This window comes from Manacus candei, unplaced genomic scaffold, assembly GCF_025592945.1.
Source record: "Manacus candei isolate 608988 ecotype Guabito, Panama unplaced genomic scaffold, ASM2559294v1 h1tg000071l, whole genome shotgun sequence".
Classification (NCBI taxonomy): Eukaryota; Metazoa; Chordata; class Aves; order Passeriformes; family Pipridae; genus Manacus; species Manacus candei.
In genome coordinates, this window is record NW_026138119.1 from 10,079,819 (window position 1) to 10,099,645 (window position 19,827).

Genomic DNA, 19,827 nt, shown 5'->3' on the forward strand with positions numbered 1-19,827 from the left:
AAATTCCTTTCTGAGCTACGTTCAACAAACACTTTGCAAATTTGCTTTTGTGGGCACAGCCCCAGTGAGATGGGCACAGCTCTTCTCCTGCTCAGCCTCCAGCACCTCTGAGACCTCATGGAGGACTCAACCAGATCTGCTGGCAAGAAAACATTGCTTCTTGGTGCAAATTCAGCCTCACTTTAACAAACTGCTGGGTGAATTTTTTAACGGGAAAATGTAAATTATTTCCAAATGCTTTTCTGTGCAGATTATTCCTTTGCAAATGAGTTTTCAGTCATGTCCAGTGCACAGGGAGACACGTCCAGACTGAATGAACAGCACAAGTCAACAGGGCCATGTTTGCAGTCACAGGTCTGTTCTCCCTGACCTCAGCCAGGGGCACATTTACACCAGGGGCTCTTCCTGTGCATCCCCATCCATTCTGCAACACATTGCCTTCAGCCTCTCTTCATTATGGCTTCTATTCCAACCAGGGATCTGTCATCCTCTCACACATCATATTTCCTCCTCTCATATCAATTTTTCCTTGCTGCCAGCTCACAAAAAGCAGCAATTTTTCCTCACCAAGGTAACCCTCATTTTGGCCCTTGTGCTGACACCAGTGAAAGCATCACACAAGTGAAAGCACCAGTGACAAGACAACCCTGGAAGCAGGTAGAACCCTAAGGATTATTAAATTATTTAGCTTAAACTCCTCACTTTCCAAACCCTCCCTCGTGACAGCCACAGCCACTGCCTGGTAATTAGCCCGACACTTCAGCACCAGCTCAGCTCCCAGCAGCAGCATCTATAGAGGGGGTATGGGCTGTCCTTGGGGCAGACCCTCCCCAGCACAACTGGGTGTCACTGGGGGTGCACAGACCTCTGAAAAGGGTGCCCACCTCTGAAAAGACAATGGGCTCAGAAGCCCATCTGCCAAAACATCACACAACATCCACCCTGGAAGGACCAGCACAGTGGGACACACAGGGGTGCACCACTGGAGGGATGAGAAGAAGAAATATGAACACTGACACCTGCTGATGGTTCAGGAGGCTCAAGAGAAGGGGTGGGTGCCATGTCAGCTGCACAGGTAACACACCTGTATCTCAAGGGCCAACACCTGCCCTGGAGGAGCATAAAACAGCCACACATTTTCACAGCAGTGTGTTTGCCAGACAAGGGCAAGAGCTGCTGCTGCAACTGAAGACAGTGATGTAACATCATCAATGTTACAGGAAGGGCAACCAAACACTACATGAAACATTTTTTGCAGGTTTAAACAAGCTGCTCCCAGACCCCTTTGCACTCAGAGCTGCACAGGATGCCCCTCTCACTGGCATCTGCTCTGGCCACGAGGAAGGACCTGAAACACTGACCTGTTTGTATCAGAAAAGGACAAAGGAGGAGACACTGCTGGAAGCAATGAATGAGTGGGAAGAACAACCAGACAAGCTGCAAATCGATGCTATTTGTGGGAGCAGTGCCAGCGGATGAACTCAGTACACCATGTACTCTTCAAAGTTGTTCTAACAACCACCTCCTGCAATCCTTCCTGTGCCAAGTTAACCCTGTGACTGAGGACATCCAGCCCTTCTGCTGTGTGCAAAGCAGAATCCAAACCTCCCTCTCATTTTTTTATAGATGTATACATTAAAAAAAACCATGAAAGACTTACAGACACACACTCGCACATGTAAGTCGTACTTTGTGTATCTACATGTGGTTATGTGCAAGTGTTATCTAAAATATAGGTAAAATTAGATAAGGCTGAGCTTGCTACCCTTTGTAACTAAGGCAGATGGAGTCCTGCTACAGGTACTCCCAAAAGGACTGAGCCTGCACTTTGTAGCAGTGCAGTGACAGTCCTGTTGCAGCAGTGAACGTCATCAAGGGACAGAGAAGAAAAGATTGAAGCAGGGAAGGGAACTGATAACAGTCTGACCTCCTGGATTTAAGTTTCACTCCTTATTTTTCTATATGGCTGTAGAAAAGAGGGAAGTTTCATGCATGTTTTGCTCCTCTAATCCAGCATTAGAGTCAAACCACCACCAAAAAGCCATGTCAAAAGTCACCTGAGGTGCACACACAGAACACCCACCAAAGCCATCATGTTTATCCATGTGGTTTGAAGAGGATCTGGAAGTGCAGTGCCATGGGCAGGCAGGCACAGCCTGCTCCTCTTAGGGGGAATTACACCTGAATTTCCACAATGCAAGAAGAAATACATCCAAGAAGACATGGCATGATGATCTGCTGGAATACTTTCCAAGAAGAGATCGATCTGATTGCTCGTGACTCAGCTGCACACAAGAACAACAAACCTGGATGGAATTTTATCAAGATCCTTCCACACCCTCCACTGCTGACTCTTCTCCCAGAAACCCTTCCTGTTGCCTCCACTGGACTCTGCTCCCACTACTCATAGAATCATTAAGAGGAAAAGACCTCTGAGATCACAGAGTCCCCCCTGTGCCCCATCCCCACCTTGTCCCCCAGCCCAGAGCACTGAGTGCCACGTCCAGTCCTTCCTTGGACACCTCCAGGGATGGGGACTCCACCACCTCCCTGGGCAGCCCCTGCCAATGTTAAACAACCCTTTTCATGAAGAAATTCCTCCTGCTGTCCAACCTGACCCTCCCCTGCTGCAACTTGAGGCCGTTCCCTCTCCTCCTGTCCCTTGTTCCCTGGGAGCAGAGCCTGACCCCCCCCAGCTCCCCCCTCCTGTCAGGGAGTTGCAGAGCCAGAAGGTCCCCCCTGAGCCTCCTTTTCTCCAGGCTGAGCCCCCACAGCTCCCTCAGCTGCTCCTGGTGCTCCAGAGCCTTTCCCAGCTCCATTCCCTTCCCTGGACTCACTGCACTCCAGGCATTCTGATGAGGATGACAAGGATCACGCTTCCCCCTCTCCATCTCCCTCTGGCTTTTATTTATTAATGCTTGCAAAAAAAAAAAAAAAGAACAGTTACTACCAGGGGAAAAAAATTCTCTTTTGCTGTCAACTGCCCTGTGCCTTTACCAAGGTCAAAGGGGAAGCACTATTAACCCTTGCTGTTCCCCAGCCAGCCTAGTTCCATGCAGCATTCCTCAAAATGGGAGGGAGAAAGGAGCAGGAGGCAAGGGAAGTAAAAAACTGTCCCTGTGGGGGATCAGGTGTATCAAGAATTAGTTGCTATCTGGACACCAGCACATATTATCACAAGGGAGTTCAACTGGAAGCAGAAGGGAGGCACAAAATATCTTAAAGGAATGATAGTCTAATGCATGAAATCACCCATCTGAAACCCAACAGGTCACAATTTCTATCACTATCTGTCATCAGAGTTCCTAATACTCTCTACAAAGAAGGTGGCCAAGGAGATAAAGCAATCTGCAGTGTTGTCTGAGGCAGCTACAAAGCCAAATGACTTACCCACACAACATGAGCACCAGATAATTTAATGCCAGATCCTGTCAAAGCTGTGCTGTGGTTTTTCCCAGCCAGAGATGAGAACACTGAACTGTACCACAACAATTTGGAGTTATGAGCAGTCTCCTGCTCTCATCAGCTGTTTAGAACTTGAGGCAAATAAAGATAAAAGAGAAATTGTTGTGGATAAAAGAATAAATTATTGTAAAAAATCTGAAAAATAGATAGAAGTCAGTGACTTCACTCAGTGAAGATGCCTGTAGGAAACCAAGGTCCATTTAGATGGCTCAGCTCAGTGATTTAAATTCAGCCAAAAACACTCTCACAATGGGTTTGGAAATCAGGACACTGAGCTTCTCATCTCAGTCTTACACTAATTCAGCCGTGCAAATGTGAACTCCTTCCTCGGGGCTTCCCCTGCCTCCCTTTGGGGCTGGTAAATACTGGGGGGTTGCTGGTGGTGGTTTGGGTTGGGTTTTGGTTGATCAGGAGTTTCACTGGATGGTTTGGAGTTTTTTAGCTTCGTTTTTGTTGGTTGTTTTAACTGCAGTTTCACACCTAAGATACTGCTAGGAGAATAATTTTTAGTAATTTATTACCAAGATAGAAGGTGAAAGATGAAAAGAAACCCTCCCCTTCCCGGGCCATGTCTTCCAGCTGTGTTCCTGAAGCTCATCTGCCTCCAATTCCCAGAGGTCTGGGCTGTGCACAGTGAGCCTGAGGTGACACCAACCTGAATTCACCTGAAATAGTTTTGCAATAACTTACAGCTTCAGCAAATGAAGTAGACATGGCTTGACTAAGTTACAAAAATGCAAGTAATTGGCAAAAAAAGATCAAAAAAGGCAAAGCAAAGCAGCCTTAATGTGGAGGGTGCAGTGACATTCAGCTTTGGGGCTGCCTGATAACATTAATACTGATAAAGAACAAAAGCCTGACAAGTGTAATCCTGATACTTTCCTTTGTGTGATTCCTTTGAGGATTACTCAGCAATTAAAGATTTCTAACAGTCTTACATTTCAAAAGGACAATGTTCCAATCCCCTAAGGAAATCATCATAAGCCATTTACAGATTCTTCTTGGGTTTCAACTTTTTAGAGAGAAAAAAGCTGTGGACATTTAGCTGTCTTAATTGGATGAACAGCTTAACATCTGAAAACATTTTAAATATCTGTTATTTCTAGAATGTTAAGCATGATTTCCTCTCCAGCAGGACCAGTGTGAGCTGCACTGGCAGCTGAGGGCTCCTTTTCTGCCATTTATCACTCGTGCTGCCCTGTGCTACAAGAAAGTGTCAGTGAACAAAGGCCTTTCTGCACTGATTTTGCTACTTCATTAACCAAAAGTGGCTGGGTGTAGTTCTACTAATAAAAAGGGACATTCTGGTTATTAAAGAGAAACAGAAAATATCTTGAATTAATCAAAACATCACTGCAACTTCCCCCCTCAGTAGGTATTTTTGAAAGTTGACTGGTTTCTGGTCAGACACTGCAGACAGGGAGGTGGTTACCAGTAAGCCCAGTTCTACACCAGCCAAGAGCCCAGCTTGGAAAATCCTGTGAGTTAACAGCTCTTGCTGAGGCCCCTGAGAACCAACCACAGCCATTCCCCAGAACTCAATCTAGACAAAGTGCTGACTTGCATAAAAAGCTCATTGCACAGAAGGTTCCATCACCTGCAGGTATTTGAAAGGTGAGGTGTACAAATAACTTTAGTTCAGCAGGAGATTATTATGGCTCTGTTGGGTTTGCTCCCTTCTCCTCACCCACAACTGTCCTTCCAACAATGCTAAAAGCAAAACAACACCCGCCTCAACAGAGGCTTGGAGTTGTGACCCTGTGTTGTGACAACCTACAAACCACTGAATAACTGCCCAGCAGTGCCAGGGGCAACACTGAATGTCAGAGCCTGGGTCTGTTCACCTGCTATCAACAGGAATTAAAAAAATAAATGAACTAAAAGGAATCCTCCTTCTCAGACAACAAATGAGATCAAGAGAACGAGAGTAAAAAATACAATTTCCAGCAGTTAACTGAGATCAGAAATAGAGCAGCAACATCAAGAAAAGAAAGGAGAGACTAAGAGAAGCACTTTAAACAAGTAACTTAGTGAAGAGAAGCCCTTTCACTTTATCAAGACACAGTGGGCTTCTCTGACCTCCTCTGGGGTCACCTGGGCATGGCAGAAGTGACACTAGAAGAGTGACCCTTCAGCTCCCAGAATGGTTTCATAAAATTCACATTTCCACATTTTTCCACAAGTGCCTCTGTAGCAACGACGCCACCAAATTAAAAGATTCCCCCCAAAAGGAGTCTAATCATAGTCTCTAGAAAGCAGGACTTCTGTCAACTGCATTTAACCAGGGAGGGAACTGTTCAACAGATTCATCACTGTCATTTAAAAATTACTTGGAAGCTTTTCAATCAAGTTTTTGCTTGACTGGACCAGACACAGTGACTGGAGTCAACCATGAACAGGGCCATTCCTCCAAAAAGGCTCCCAGGGAGTCAGGATCCTCTTCCCCTGCCATAACTGCTCTCATCCTCATCAGCTCTCCAAGGAACTACACAGGGAATGCAAACTTCAGTTTCTAGTTTTGTTCTTCTCCCCCTGAACCAACAGACCTCAGGAACAGATGCCATTGAGTCAGTACAAGGAACAAAACCAGCCGAGCCCCAGGTTTAGCCCTGGGAGTGCAGGCACAGCCTGGAAAATTACCAGCTTGTCTGAAACCCTCCATCTCTCAGGGCTTTTCTTCCAAAAGAAATGGCAGAGCCTCGTCTCTTGTGCAAATGACACGTGGTATTTTAAACCTTCTGACATAAAGGCAGGAAACAAAAATACAAAACATATAAAATCGACTACAAGACTCTTGTATGTTGTCAGTGCCCACAATTATGGATGACATGGGAAGGTCTTGCAGGGGTTCAGGGAGGAACAAGCCACCAGTTGACCAAAGTGCCAATTACCAACACCAACTGCTGATTTCATTCCCTGCAAGCACCTGGAACCCTCCAATTATGTTAATCTCAGGGGAAAAAAAAAAAACCCAGCCCTGCAGCAGGCTTTTAAAGGTTTATAGCAGATTCTGCAGAAGGGAGTGAACAAATCTTTTTAAAATGAAAAATATCATTTTCCTAATGCCCTCTGCAAAGGATGGCTGCATTAATCCTGGCAGTCTCCACACGTCCTCCCCCATGTTTTCCAAAGGCAGCCAGAGCACTGAGACTCGTTCAGCAAATGGCACCATGAGTCAGTGGGGCTGGAGCTGTGGGTAGGAAGGAGATGACGCTGTCCATGGAGGCACAAAAGTCTTCAATATGATTCATGTCACAACATGGATCCAAACAAGTGACTTATGGTTTAGACACAAACCAAAAGGGTATTTCTGTGTCCATGCCGAGGGACTCGCCAGCAAACGTGGCACGTTCCAACAGCAAACACAGCCCAGTCCATCCACCAAATCCACCTCCTCCTTCCTCAGCAGATAAACACTTGGGCCAGCGTGGAATCTTACACCAAACCCAGCAGCAGTCCTTGTACAGGGAGGCAAAGCTCAGACCACACCATGGAATCACAGACTGCTTTGGGTTGAAAGAGACCTTAAAGATCACCTTGTTCCACCCCCTGCCATGGGCAGGGACACGTTCCACTAGCACAGGTTGCTGCAACCTGGCCTTGGACACTTCCAGGGATGGGGCAGGCACAGCTTCTCTGGGCAACCCGTGCCAAGGGCTCCCCCCCTCTAAACACCATATGCTCCACTGTCACTCAAAACTACTTTCAGAAAGTAGAACAGCTCTGTTTTTAACCTGGAGTTCTGCAAAACTCCAGGAGCTTGACAGTGAAGCTGCAGATCACTACAGGCGAAGGAAAAGCAGGGGAAGGAGCAGGAGAATGCCTGTATGTGTCAAACCTGACAAACCCCTGTTCCCACACTAAAAGGCCTCATACCAGCATGATTAGTCACAAAAGATCACAGCTTTTGTTCCTGTCACACCATGTCATTTTACCTTTAATGAGATATCCCCCAAAAAAAGAAAAATCAAATAAAATTTGTGAGTGTTCCTAGAATGTTCCAGAATGGACCTGCTCCTCCAAACATGATCCCAAGCCAACCTAACCCCTCAGCCAGAGCAGCACTGAGCTTGGGAAGTGATCCTTAAATACTGTCCACATAGAACTCAACAAATATTGTGCAATCACCAGCCCAACCCATCTCTGTCTTCTTCTGGGACCATCACTAGAACTGCCTCATGTTCTCTCTACAGTCCCTTCCCAATGACAGGCAATTTATTTTAAGTTATTACACAGGTGAAAACAAGCTGTGAACACACAGTGAACAAGCACAGAAACTTCACCCTCCTCACAATAAAACTTTTTACTTGTCTCAAGATAAACAAGTCAGATATTAGGTCAGTTCCCAGTCTCTCAGTACCCCAGACCTTTGTCACAAACATTTTCTGATACAGGCACTGTTCTGGGACCCACCTGCCATCAGAGACAAGCAGGTGTCCCCTGCTGATGGTGTTTTCCTGCCACAGAGAGAGTCCTACATCACAGACACAGCCCATGAGCAGGGAAAGAGGGAAGGAGAACCTCTTACACCAGTGGGAAACACTCAACTGCTGGATGCTGCCACTTTCAAAACCATCTCCTTCTGCATTCAGCACAGTCCTGGATCAGCTCTCTGAAGTGAAACAGCCTTGGATTCCTCCTTCCCCTTCGTTTCTACAGAAAAGAATTTCTTCCCATAGAACTAATCCCAATTCTTGTGTTTTCTGGCTTCAGAGCTATGCTAATTCTGGCTATAAACAGATACACATTCAGTATTTAGTTTTCAGCTCTAAAGGCAAAAGAGGGCCTGAACAACAATCTCAGAACTTCAGAAACCTTCTAATTTTAAATATAACAATCAAACAAGCCGCACATATTTGTGATGTCAGACTCCTATTTCTGTTGTTAACTAGGTCTGAGAAACAAAAAAATGAACATAGAGAAATTCAACGTGGATAAATACCACAATTTTGAAATCAACAGTTGCTTTAATAACGATAATAATTACACACTCCCTGAAAAACCTGACTAAGCTTTGAAGTCAGCTCTGCCAACTCTGAGGAGGTTGGATTAGACACTTCCAGGGGGGCTCGGCCAGACTGAATCTTCCTGTGGCACTACATCTATCCAAATCCCCATTTAGAGCACATTCCTGCAATTCTCCCTGACCTGTTCTCACAGGCTGTACACCTTTCACTGGGAAAGAAAATAACCCACAGCACAGAAGAGCCTTGGGCAGGGCCCTGGGGTCTATGGGGCTTGTAGGTTGTATGAGGCCTTTGAAGCCTATGGGGCATAAGGGACCTATGGATGGTGCCTATAGAGCCTTTGAAGTCTATGGGGAATATGTGGCCAACGTGGACTATGGGGCCTCTGGGGTTTATGAGGTCTGTGAGGCCTTTGGGGCCCATGTGGTTTATAGGGCCTAGGGGGTCTATGGGACATATAGGGCATATGTGGCCTATAGGGCCCATGTGGCCTACTGGTTTGGTTATGACATTTTTTTGTTTCCTCTTTCTTTTCAGACCAAGTCCAATATCTCCATTCATTAATTACTACACAAAGTTTCCAGGTAGAAGGGATTTTCCACGTTTCGAACTTGTGCAAGCCCTTAACAAGACGAACAACTGCTCAGAGCACGACTGTGTTTGTTCAGTGTGGAGTCAATCCCAATTCCTCAGCTGAGCATTCGGCTGTGCCCCTCCCTCTTACCACTCCAATCAAGTCCCCTCGGCCGTATTCCCCAGTCAGGTGCTTTTTCCCATCTTCCATCCGGATGACGGAGCGAAGGCGCCCGTTCAACACGATGTACGTGCAGTCAGACTTGTCCCCCTGCCTGCAGAAAGGATCAATAACCAGCATTAGTGAAGCAGCTCCGCTCAGCAAATGCATCTGGAGCCTTTGAATAGGTTGATTTTCCCTCCCTGGCTTAGAGGACACAGGAAAGGGTTTAACTGAGACTTAAAACTTAACAAGTAAACAAGAAATGGAACAGGCACCTGTTCAAAGGTGACCTGGAAATATGTTTAATGTTTAAATGTGCAGGCTGTGCACAACTGCTTGAGGACAAGCCAAAGGAGAATGGTTTTAAACTCAAACAGAGTAATTTAGATTGGATATTAGGAATAAATTCTCCCCTGTGAGGGCGGGGAGGCCCTGACACAGGTTGCCCAGAGAAGCTGTGGCTGCCCCATCCCTGGAAGTGTCCAAGGCCAGGTTGGACAGGGCTTGGAGCAACCTGGGCTAGTGGAAGGTGGATCCAGACAATCCTTAAGGTCCCTTCCACCCCAAACCATTCTGTGAGTCCATGATAGGTCTGGATGTGGATGACCAGGATGCACAGGGCCCCCAGGGGAGACAACATTGCTGGGTACACAGGAGCTTGTTCTCACTGCAAGGCCAACGTGGACGTGCAGAGAAAATGTGCAGGTCAAAGAGCAAACTCCCAAGTGGCTCCAGATTTGGGTTCCTTTTGGTGCACACACCTCAGCCTAGCAGGAAGCTTTTGCTGTATTTAGTTGGCATGATTAGGAGTTGTGTCTGGAATGCTGATTCTTCTGGTGGTGGAGTTAAAACTAATGAAGGAATTCCGAAAGGTTTTAACAAGATATTGACAGCTATGAATGCTCTGATGCACAGAGTAATCCAAAACTTCCATTAGCTTTGCTGCTGCAGGTATCACAATAACAACTACAGTTACAATTACACAGATCAAGGACTAAATTGGACCGTTATTCTCCCACCACTGCAGCAACCATGTAGCAGCTCAATTGCATCCTGGTATAGATCATTAAAACTAGTTTTCCCAAGGTAACTTTTGCTCCTTAAACACAAATTTCCTGTTTTCAATTTACTACAGAATAAGCCTAACTGAATTACCTTTGAGTTTTGCTGTTTATTTTAGAAAGGCTGAAAAACTCCTTGTGCAGTAGATGTTCATGCTCTTAACAATGCAGAAACCACCACTAGAACATACAACTGTCTGTGTCTTAATCAATTATGTCACTTTAAAAGCTTGCCACAACAACAGAAAGGATGAGGAATAGTATGAAATAATTTAGTAACACCTGGAGACAAGAGACTGAAGCAATGCTGAAGGTACTGCAGAAAGAAAATTATCTTAAAATAGGCAGATAAAACCTGATGGAATGGTTGATAAATATAGTGCAGTGGGTTTCTCATTCTACACATCACCAAGGGAGCACAGCTCATTAACTAGGAAAACTTCAAACACACAATTTAGTCCCCATCTCACCTGTAAACAGCTCGTCCAGCCTCCACCTCCATCCAGTCCAGGGCAAAGTCAATCTGCCTGACAAAGGGGGACATTCTCTTCACAACAGTGTGGGCCACCCCAAGGACCACACTGGGCTGCTCCCTCATGATCCTGGAGGGAAAAGGACAGGGTTATTCCAGTGCTTCCAAAACAGGAACAGGTGCACACAGGTAACAACACCCCAGTGCAGCAGAAATTCCAAAAGTAGTACAAACCCATAGGCACACTCCACTGCTGCCATCACAGCAGTGATTCTTTGACAAAGGATGGGCTGGCCAGCCTGCCAAGCCAGCCCAAACTAAATGTCTCTCAGAGCTGGGAAGATGCTGGTCAGTCCTGCTGGCCGGTCCAATTCCCTTTTCCAAGGGCAGTGGGATGGATGGAACCATGTGAGCTCTCGTCTATGAGCCACCCTCCTCACCTCCCCATCACCCAGGTCTCTCATGGCTCAGGGAAATGTTCATACTGTCCCCAGGATGATCCCTCCCTGCCCTTCTCACAGCTCACAGCTTCCCCCCAATATCAGATCAGAATCTCTTTATATGTCAAGTCTGACGCTCTTAAAAATAAAAGACCTGCTCTGAATTTCAAATGTTCCCTTTTCCCTGTTGCAAAGACCACAAAGAACTGAAACACCTTCTAATAAAGCTCCTGATCTTCACACTGAATCTTTTGAGTCACGCTTAAAAGTCTCTAGTAATAAAGATATCATGTAATTCAATACTTTCCTCAAACTGAAAAACTTTGAGAAGGTTCTGCCAGGATAAGTGCAAACTTCACAGTGACTGTGAGGCCCAGGGGAAATCACTCTCACAGACACCTGGGAACTGCTCAGCAATGTCTTATTTCTCGTTCTTTTCAGACTAAAGATCACTGCATCCTGTCACTGTGTGAGAGAGCACTGCAATTCTTCCTGAATCATTCCACAGGACCACACACAGGTCAGGGTGTTCTACGTGTTTAGGGCAACTTATCTTTCCTGTTCCTGCACAGCATCAAGAGCAGCTGATGACAGATCACTAAAAAACAGCTATTCCACAAGAGATAGGATGATTCACAGAGAAGGAGGTGTGTGTCTGCACCAATTGCACACAGGGAGATGAGGGAGCTCTGAGAAACCCCTCATGGACAGAAACAAAGAGGAAAAAATGATAAATCACAGAACAGCCTGGCTTGGAAGGGCCAAGGGCCAAAGATCATCTCACTCCACCCCCTGCCATGGGCAGGGACACCTTCCACCAGCCCAGGTTGCTCCAAGCCCTGTCCAACCTGGACTTGGACACTTCCAGGGATGGGGCAGCCACAGCTTCTCTGGGCAACCTGTGCCAGGGCCTCCCCACCCTCACAGGGAAGAATTTCTTCCCAACATCCCATCTAATCCTGCCCTCTGGCAGTGGGAAGCCATTCCCCCTTGTCCTCTCCCTCCAGGCCACTGTAAATAGACTCTCTCCATCTTTCCTGTTGGCTCCTTCAGGCACTGGAAAGCCACAATTAGGTCACCCCAAAGCTTCTCTTCTCCAAGCTGATCACCTCCAGCTCTCCCAGCCTTTCCTCCAGCCCCGTGATCATGTTGGTGCCTCCTGTGGACTCTCTCCAGCAGCTCCATGTCCTCCCTGTGCTGTTCCCCAGGGCTGGAGCAGCTCTGCAGGGGGGTCTCACCTGAGGGGCAGAGGGGCAGAATTCCCCCCTGCCCTCTGCCCACGCTGTGGGATCAGCCCAGGGCACGGGGGGTTCTGGGCTGGGTCATGTCCAGTCTCTCCCCCACCAGCACCCCCAGGGCCTTCTCCCAGGGCTGCTCCATCTGCTCATCCCCAGCCTGGATTGATCCAGGGGCTGCCCCAACTCCGGGGCAGCACCAGCACTTGGCCTTGTTGAACCTCCTGAGGTTACTGGGTAAGTTTTCTGCATCAGTGCTCCTTTCCCAAGGAAGATGCCAGACTGCCATGAGAAAATCTGCTGAGCAGACCCTGTTATGAGGGAGCTCTCACTGAGCACGAGTCATGCCAGCTTTGTATCTAACCTCACACCCTAAAAACACAGGAGGGGAGAAATGCATGGAAGGAACACTGTCAGCCTTTGCTCCCTGACTGGATTGCAGTTCCTTGTGGACCACTGGAACCTGGCAGGATCAGAGCAAGTCCGAGTAGAGCTCCCTAATCCAAGACTGTGATAGCAAAAGCAGAGTCAGCAGGAGCTCTGCACTGCCGGGGTGTGGCACAGAGACTGCCCTGTAGTTTCTAAAACATCAGGTGTCTCCTTCATTAGTCCCATTGCTGCAGCTGGCAGGGGCTGTGGGTCAGTGCAGCACACAGGGAGCTTTCATGGATACCTGCTCTCCTCCCCCTGGGCCTCCAATTACTGCTTTTCACGGTAATGAAGCTTGTAATTTCTTCAGCCAAAATCCCTGAAACTGAGAGGCAGAGATCCTTAGCACAGATCCCTGTTCCAGATTGAGCTCATCACACTCACATGTGCTACGAGGTAAATTAAACTGAACACCACCTCTTACATTTGGCACTCCTGAAAATCCAGCCAGCAAACAGCATGACCCAAAAGTAGGACAGCTTTTCTCTCCTGACCCTCTTCTCTTGCCCTGATTTTTCCATGCCTTCCAACCATCTCCTGCCCAAGATACCTACAGACACATGGAAAACACTCAGCCCTATCCCCCCTTTTCAGCTGGTTCAGAAGTTAAATAAAGCCCCTAAAAACTCCAGAATGGTTTAGCTCATTGGTTTTACTCCACTTGCTGATTTAGCCCTCAGTCTCCTCCCACACAGGCTGTCTGCTGTCGTCAATAAAAGCCATTTACTCTTTCCCTCCCCCAGGATATGTATCTTAATACTTAATGCATTCAAGATGTAAACTACTAACAGGCTGCTTTTATTTCCACATGGAGCTCTCTGTTATCTCCCTCAGTTCTCTACAAGAGAATTAGGACAGAAGGTAAAACCCACCCATATGCAAGGGAAGAGGAAAGCAGATTTTTTCCCTCATTATCAGCCAGGTTTTTTTCCTCTCACGTGGGCATTTGTGCTCTTCTGCTTGGCACATGCCTGGCAATGAGAAAATTAAAATCCAAAGCTCCGTACTACAGCAAGTTGTTTCTGAAGGGACCCTGAGGATTCTTTATTAGAGAGCTCACCAAATACAGCAATGAAAGGACTAAACCAGTTTCTGGGGAAGCCTGGGACTTACACAGATATAACTGTGGATGTGGCTGCAAACTGATATTCAGCTTGGCTGGCAAGACCAAATAAAAATCAAAGCACTCCTGCTTCTCTGGCAAGTGCTCATGATTAGGCCTCCAACTCATGCCATGTACTGAGGCAGAGGGTGTGAGAGAGCCCCTGGTCCTGCAGAACCTGCCCCTGGTGACAGTGTGATTGCCCCCCCAGCCCCAGGGTGGGCACTGCCCAGGGAGCAGCAGTTCAGCCCAGCACTGCAGGGGTGTGCTGTGCCATTAGCCTGTGTCACCCTGGATACACCAAACCATCAGCCTGTGCCACCCCACACTCACACTGCAGTACAGGCAGTTATTGAGTCGTGGCAGCACCATGAAAAGTGCCCCCGAGTTCCAGTGGAAAGGATTTAATCTGTTGTCCAACATCCACCCTGCAATTCTACACCCCGGGCTCCTTCCATTACTGAGCTCTTTGCCTAATGGCAACTATTGACCATGTGCTTTCTGCTTCACCCTGTCATTAATTATTGAGAAAAAACACCAAGTGTTCCAGCACAGCGAGAAAGGAAGAGAGGAGTATATGTAACAGGAAAGGAAAAATGGAATTTTGGGGAATAATGGAGATTCTTGTCAAACTTCTTCTAATCTGTAACTTAAGATAAATATAAACAAATTAAAAAAAAAATAACTCCTGTGAGATTCCAAGCAAAGGAGAAAGCCAAACACTGTGGGGCTATGAGTACAGAATTTGGCATAAAAGTGGAAAATAAAGCTTCTATCTAGTTTTATCAACAAGTGTTTCTTTCTCAGAGAGTTCAAAGCAAAAACGAACCAACCTGATGCTTTTCAAAGCCTTTCTCCAATGACACTTAAATATGGGCACAGGAGTTAGAAGTGCCATAAAGTCTGAAGTTCAGGACAAATTGTGAAGATGAAACATTGGAATATCAAAAAGAGCTTCTAAAATGCAGAGAACAGGCAACAGACTCTAAAGGAGGAAAAAAAAGATTTGGAAAGGTCCCAAGAATGATGAAGAGGTAATACACTGATGGGTTCTTAAGCACTGACTGGTAAGGGGTTAATGGAAGCAAAAAGATGGAATAAACAAGAGAGAACTCAGTTCTTGAGAGAGAAAACTCAGGAAAATGAGCTTCAGCAACTGAGAGAAATAACCCAGCCCTGAATATCAAAACAAACAAAAGAAACAGAGGAGGAAAAGGTGGAATCTGCCTGCTTGGCTGAGACAACATAATGAAATTTCAAGTCAGGAACAAGCAGGAAAACAACAGCAGCAAAAGACAGCCAGAAAAACCAGGCATTTAGAAGAATAGGCTGATATTGCATGGAATGGCACAAGTGGGAAGCATCCATCAGAAATTAGGCCACAGAGTAGACATCCACCCCACAGACTGGGAAAAACACAGCTCCAAGCACATGCTGAGCACAGCACGTTCATTCCACAGCATAACAGCCTCTTGCCTGAGGTGGGAAAACCAAAATCCCACAGTAAGATTCTGGGGTAGAGTTGATTAGGAATACAAACAAGCAGAATTATTTAAGAAGCAAGAACTATGTAGGAATATACAACGTAACAGTGGCCTAGAAAAGACAACGACCCCAAAAAGTCCTACATAGGACTGATGGCACATTCCAGCAGAAGCTGAAAAAGGAGTTTAGAAAAGGAAATAGAGGTATTTGAGACAAATTGTGTGTGTGAAATAACAGTAACTCTAAACAATAGGAATGTGGAATAAATCAAGGGCTTTAATCATTATTATTGGCAACGAGGCTAACCACAGTCATCATATTGAGTTTTTAATTAAGAAATACCTATACCTCCCTTTCAGCGTTAAGTTCCAAGTCATGTGCTACTTCTAAGGCCCAGGAAGGAACCTGTCTTGCACTGGGGCATTACTGTTTGACCTATTCTATTAGTGAGCATTGAAAACCCACAATTACACCCAGACCAACCACTCATAACACACCCAACAGCCTGGGCTGTGTTAGGGAATAGAACTGGGGAAGTTTTCCAGCAAAAAGAACTAATGAATCCAAGAGAAAGGGCCTGACAAAGCAGCACTTAACCCAGCAAAGCCCAGGCTCTGGCCAGACTCTCTTATTTGGGTTATGAAGTATGTGAATCTTGGGTCATAATTCCCACCCCAATGAGTTAAGTGCTCTAGAGACCTTGAACAAAGGAGATGTCACCATTTAATATTCCCATGTTCTCTTCTTGCTGGAGATAAAGCCACCTGACAGATGGATAAATCCCTCCTGTAAGCTTTGGGATTGCTGTGGGATGTACTTTAGCAGCACTACCCCACACAGACACCCACCACTCACGTTCAGATTCATGGAATCATCAAGGTTGGAAAAGACCTCCAGGATCATCCAGTCCAACATCTGACTGAATACCTCCATGCCCAGTAAACCATACCACAAAGGGCCACATCTATTCATTTTTTGAACACTTCCAGGGATGGGGACTCCACCCCTGCCCTGGGCAGCCCATGCCAGTGCCCGACCATCCAACCTAAACCTCCCCTGGCCGTTCCCTCTCCCCCTGTCCCTTGTTCCCTGGGAGCAGAGCCCGACCCTCCCCAGCTCCCCCCTCCTGTCAGGGGGTTGCAGAGCCAGAAGGTCCCCCCTGAGCCTCCTTTTCTCCAGGCTGAGCCCCCCCAGCTCCCTCAGCTGCTCCTGCTGCTCCAGCCCCTTCCCAGCTCCGTTCTCTTCCCTGGACACACTCCAGCCCCTCAATGTCTCTCCTGTCATGAGGGGCCCAGAACTGCCCCCAGGACTTGAGGAGTGGCCTCACCAGTGCTCAGCACAGGGGGACAGTCACTGCCCTGCTCCTTCATTCAAAAGGGCCAAAAAAAAATCTAAAAAGTACTTTAAAAAAAAAAAAAAATCAATACGTGTTTTACTGGCAGAACTCACTCATAGAAATGGGACTTGGAAATGGACAGGAAGCTGCAGTCTCTGTTGGCCTTGATGGTGAAGATCAGTGGCTCCCCAGTGAGCACGGCGAGCTGGCCCACGAGCTCCCCAGGGTGGGTTATGAAGAGACAAGTGTCCTCCTCAGAGTCAATCTTCCTCTGGTACACATGAAGCATCCCCGAGACCACAAAGCAAACATTAACATCCTGCAGCAAATGGAAAAAAAGAGCTCAATAAAATCCCCACAAGGTTTTAAAAGCAATTATCACACTGACAGCGCTATCACGACCGATCTGTTTTTCAGAAAGCTCCCTATGGTTTTTTGAACAATTAGGTGATAAAATAAGACACAATAGTGAATTATTAAAAGCTGGTTATGAATATTTAAAACTAAGCAGCCACAATATTGAAAAATGTGTTTCTCTTTGGGTGGTTATGAAAAATGAAGGCTGCATCTGCAAGATCTCAAGGAATAAGGACAGAATTGGGAGTGGAGGAGATAATGGGGAGTCACAGCAGCAGGATGAGGGGCATCAGGGGTCAGCAGAGCAGAACCCAGCAGTGCTGGAATTGGAGCTGCCTCTCATCTGCTTTGCATAAACTTATTTATTTACACAGTATTATCATAAAGCTCATTATATCCTAAATACTTTGCTATAAACAAGCAACACAATTGATGTTGGGGGGGAGTGGGGGGAGAAATACTTTACTGCAACTGAGTGACATCCCCAAAAGCCCTCAGTGCAGGGCATGAAAAAAGGCTTCCCAGACTTCACAGCTCCTGGGGAAGGACAGAGGTGGGATATTCCACCCCTTGTCATGAGGTACATCAGAGCTGACAACACAGACACCAGACTCCCACCCTGGCTCTGTGGGAAGGAGCATGTGGGAGGGCTGAGAGCCAGGGCTGTTCCACCTCCAGAAGTGACACCTTGGGAGGGGTCAGGTGGGATTTTTTTCTCTATCATCAATGTGGATAAATACTTCACAGAGGAGGGCAGGAACTGAGGCAGGTGCAGGTTCAGGTGGTGCTGACTCACCTGGTCCCCCTGCCTCGACAGCACGGTGCCAGCGGTGACCTGGTGCAGCGTCACCTTGCCGTTCAGCAACGCAGGATTCTGGGGAAAAAGGGGGTGGGAGGCACAATTTACTGCTCTGTGCACAGGGAAAGATCCCAGAATGTGAGGAAGCATACAAATAAAGCAAGTAAGAGTAACTACTGAAGTTACTAAAGACAACGTTATAAGCGTTTGAATCTCTTCAAAATATGGCACATATTTTTGTATTTCTCTACCCAACAGATGTTTCTTCCAGAAGATCTCCACACAGTGATAGGGCTGCTGATGGAAAAAGCCCCAGAGAGACTAGAAAATCAGAAAAAAAGACAGAGAAGCCTAAAAGTGAAGAACAGGCTCATGAAAAAGATAAGGAGAGGGAGAAAAGCAAACAGAAGCATAGAGATCGAGAAAGAAGGTTTGATCCATTTCGATTGATCACATTTGGATTCTTAAGGATTTTCTATTTGTCAGTTTTTCCCTCTGACTCTTTTAATGATCTACAATGAAGAGATCTGTATCAACTGGCATGAAAATCATGAAATATGAAGTTACTTTCAAAGGAAGGTGAAACTAGAGGAGACTTTGTAAATCATCGAAGAACGGGACAAGAAGATGCAACTCCTGCTTTATCGCAGCCCTTCCCTGAGCACACAGCTCAGCTGAGCTGTACGTGGGGAGCAGATTTTCACACACACTGTGGAACAAAAGCGTCCTCAAGGTCTTGAATTCTTGTGTCCAGGCACATCTGGGTTGCAGAGAAGAGCTGGAATTTCCCTCCCAGCTGAAGAGCACGTGGGAAGGAGAGTCATTCCAAAGGCCACCCTCAGCTTGGACTCAACCCCAGCCCCTTGGAATGGTAAGGAGCTGAGCTGGCCGAGTGCAGCACCGGATCCAAAGATTCCCTTCCCACTCCAAAGCCAGTCACCAACATAAGTGGCACCTGAGTGCATAAGTAGCTCCCAGTTAACCCAGGTTTTGGGAAGGTGAATTTCTTTATCAGAATCCCAGGCTGGTTTGGATTGGAAGGGACCTTAAAGCTCATCTCCTTCTACCCCCTGCCATGGGCAGGGACACCTTCCACCAGCCCAGGGTGCTCCAACCCCAAATCCAACCTGGCCCCATCCAACCAGGGATGGGGCAGCCACAGCTTCTCTGGGCAACCTGTGCCAGGCCTCACCAAGCTTAATAAAGAATTTCTTCCTAATATCTGACCTAACCCTGCCCTCCTTCAGCTTAAGCCATTCCCCCTTGTCCTATCACTCCATGCCCTTGTCCAAAGTCCCTCTCCAGCCTTCTTACAAACCTTCAGAAGTTCAGCATTTTACCATCACCACTTGAATGGGCTGGGGCAGAAAACAAGGCTCAGTTACGGATTCTTGTGTTCTGCTGAAGCCTGACAGTGCAGTCCTGGCTCTCACAGTTTCTCTGTGTATTCACCTGTGCACAGGGCTTTGCCACACAGGCAGAAGCACTAAAAGCAAGAACTGCACTCACAGGAAGAACCAATTCAGCACAAGAGCAGAATCTGCCCACAGTCATTAACCTCATTGCAGCAGGAAACCAACAGAGCAGAGATGTAAACACTCCACACTCGTAATTGTTCTGCCAGGTTTGAATTTTGGGGTTGAAAAAAAATAGAGCAAGTGAAATAATCACAATTATTCTTTACACCTACTGCTGATAAAAAGAACATATTTTCATCAGAAAATAGTTTTATTGAAGCCCATCTGTTTCATGGGAACATACCCAATGCAGAGAACCTGACAAGCACCTGTCAAAATATTTCAGTTCAGCAACAGCAACTCAACTAATTTCTACGATTTTTTTCCTCTATTTATCTATTTATGGTTGTATAGTATTACCTAAAGACAAAGTTGTGACTCTGAAAGCACCCCTCAGTAAGGGAATACAAACTCCCTCATGAGCTC

General features: G+C 46.6%; 1 protein-coding gene across 2 annotated transcripts in view; it reads right to left on the minus strand.

Annotated features, from left to right (window-relative positions):
* PNPLA7 (patatin like phospholipase domain containing 7) overlaps nt 1-19,827 on the minus strand; it is a 133,189-nt gene that overhangs the window by 85,421 nt on the left and 27,941 nt on the right. For both annotated transcript variants that reach the window (XM_051807885.1, XM_051807883.1), the window contains exons 16-19: nt 17,882-17,959; nt 16,842-17,047; nt 10,700-10,831; nt 9,157-9,280 (exon numbers count right to left, since the gene is read on the minus strand). In XM_051807885.1, coding sequence (XP_051663845.1) covers nt 9,157-9,280; nt 10,700-10,831; nt 16,842-17,047; nt 17,882-17,959 — 540 coding nt within the window. The remainder of the gene's footprint in view (nt 1-9,156; nt 9,281-10,699; nt 10,832-16,841; nt 17,048-17,881; nt 17,960-19,827) is intronic.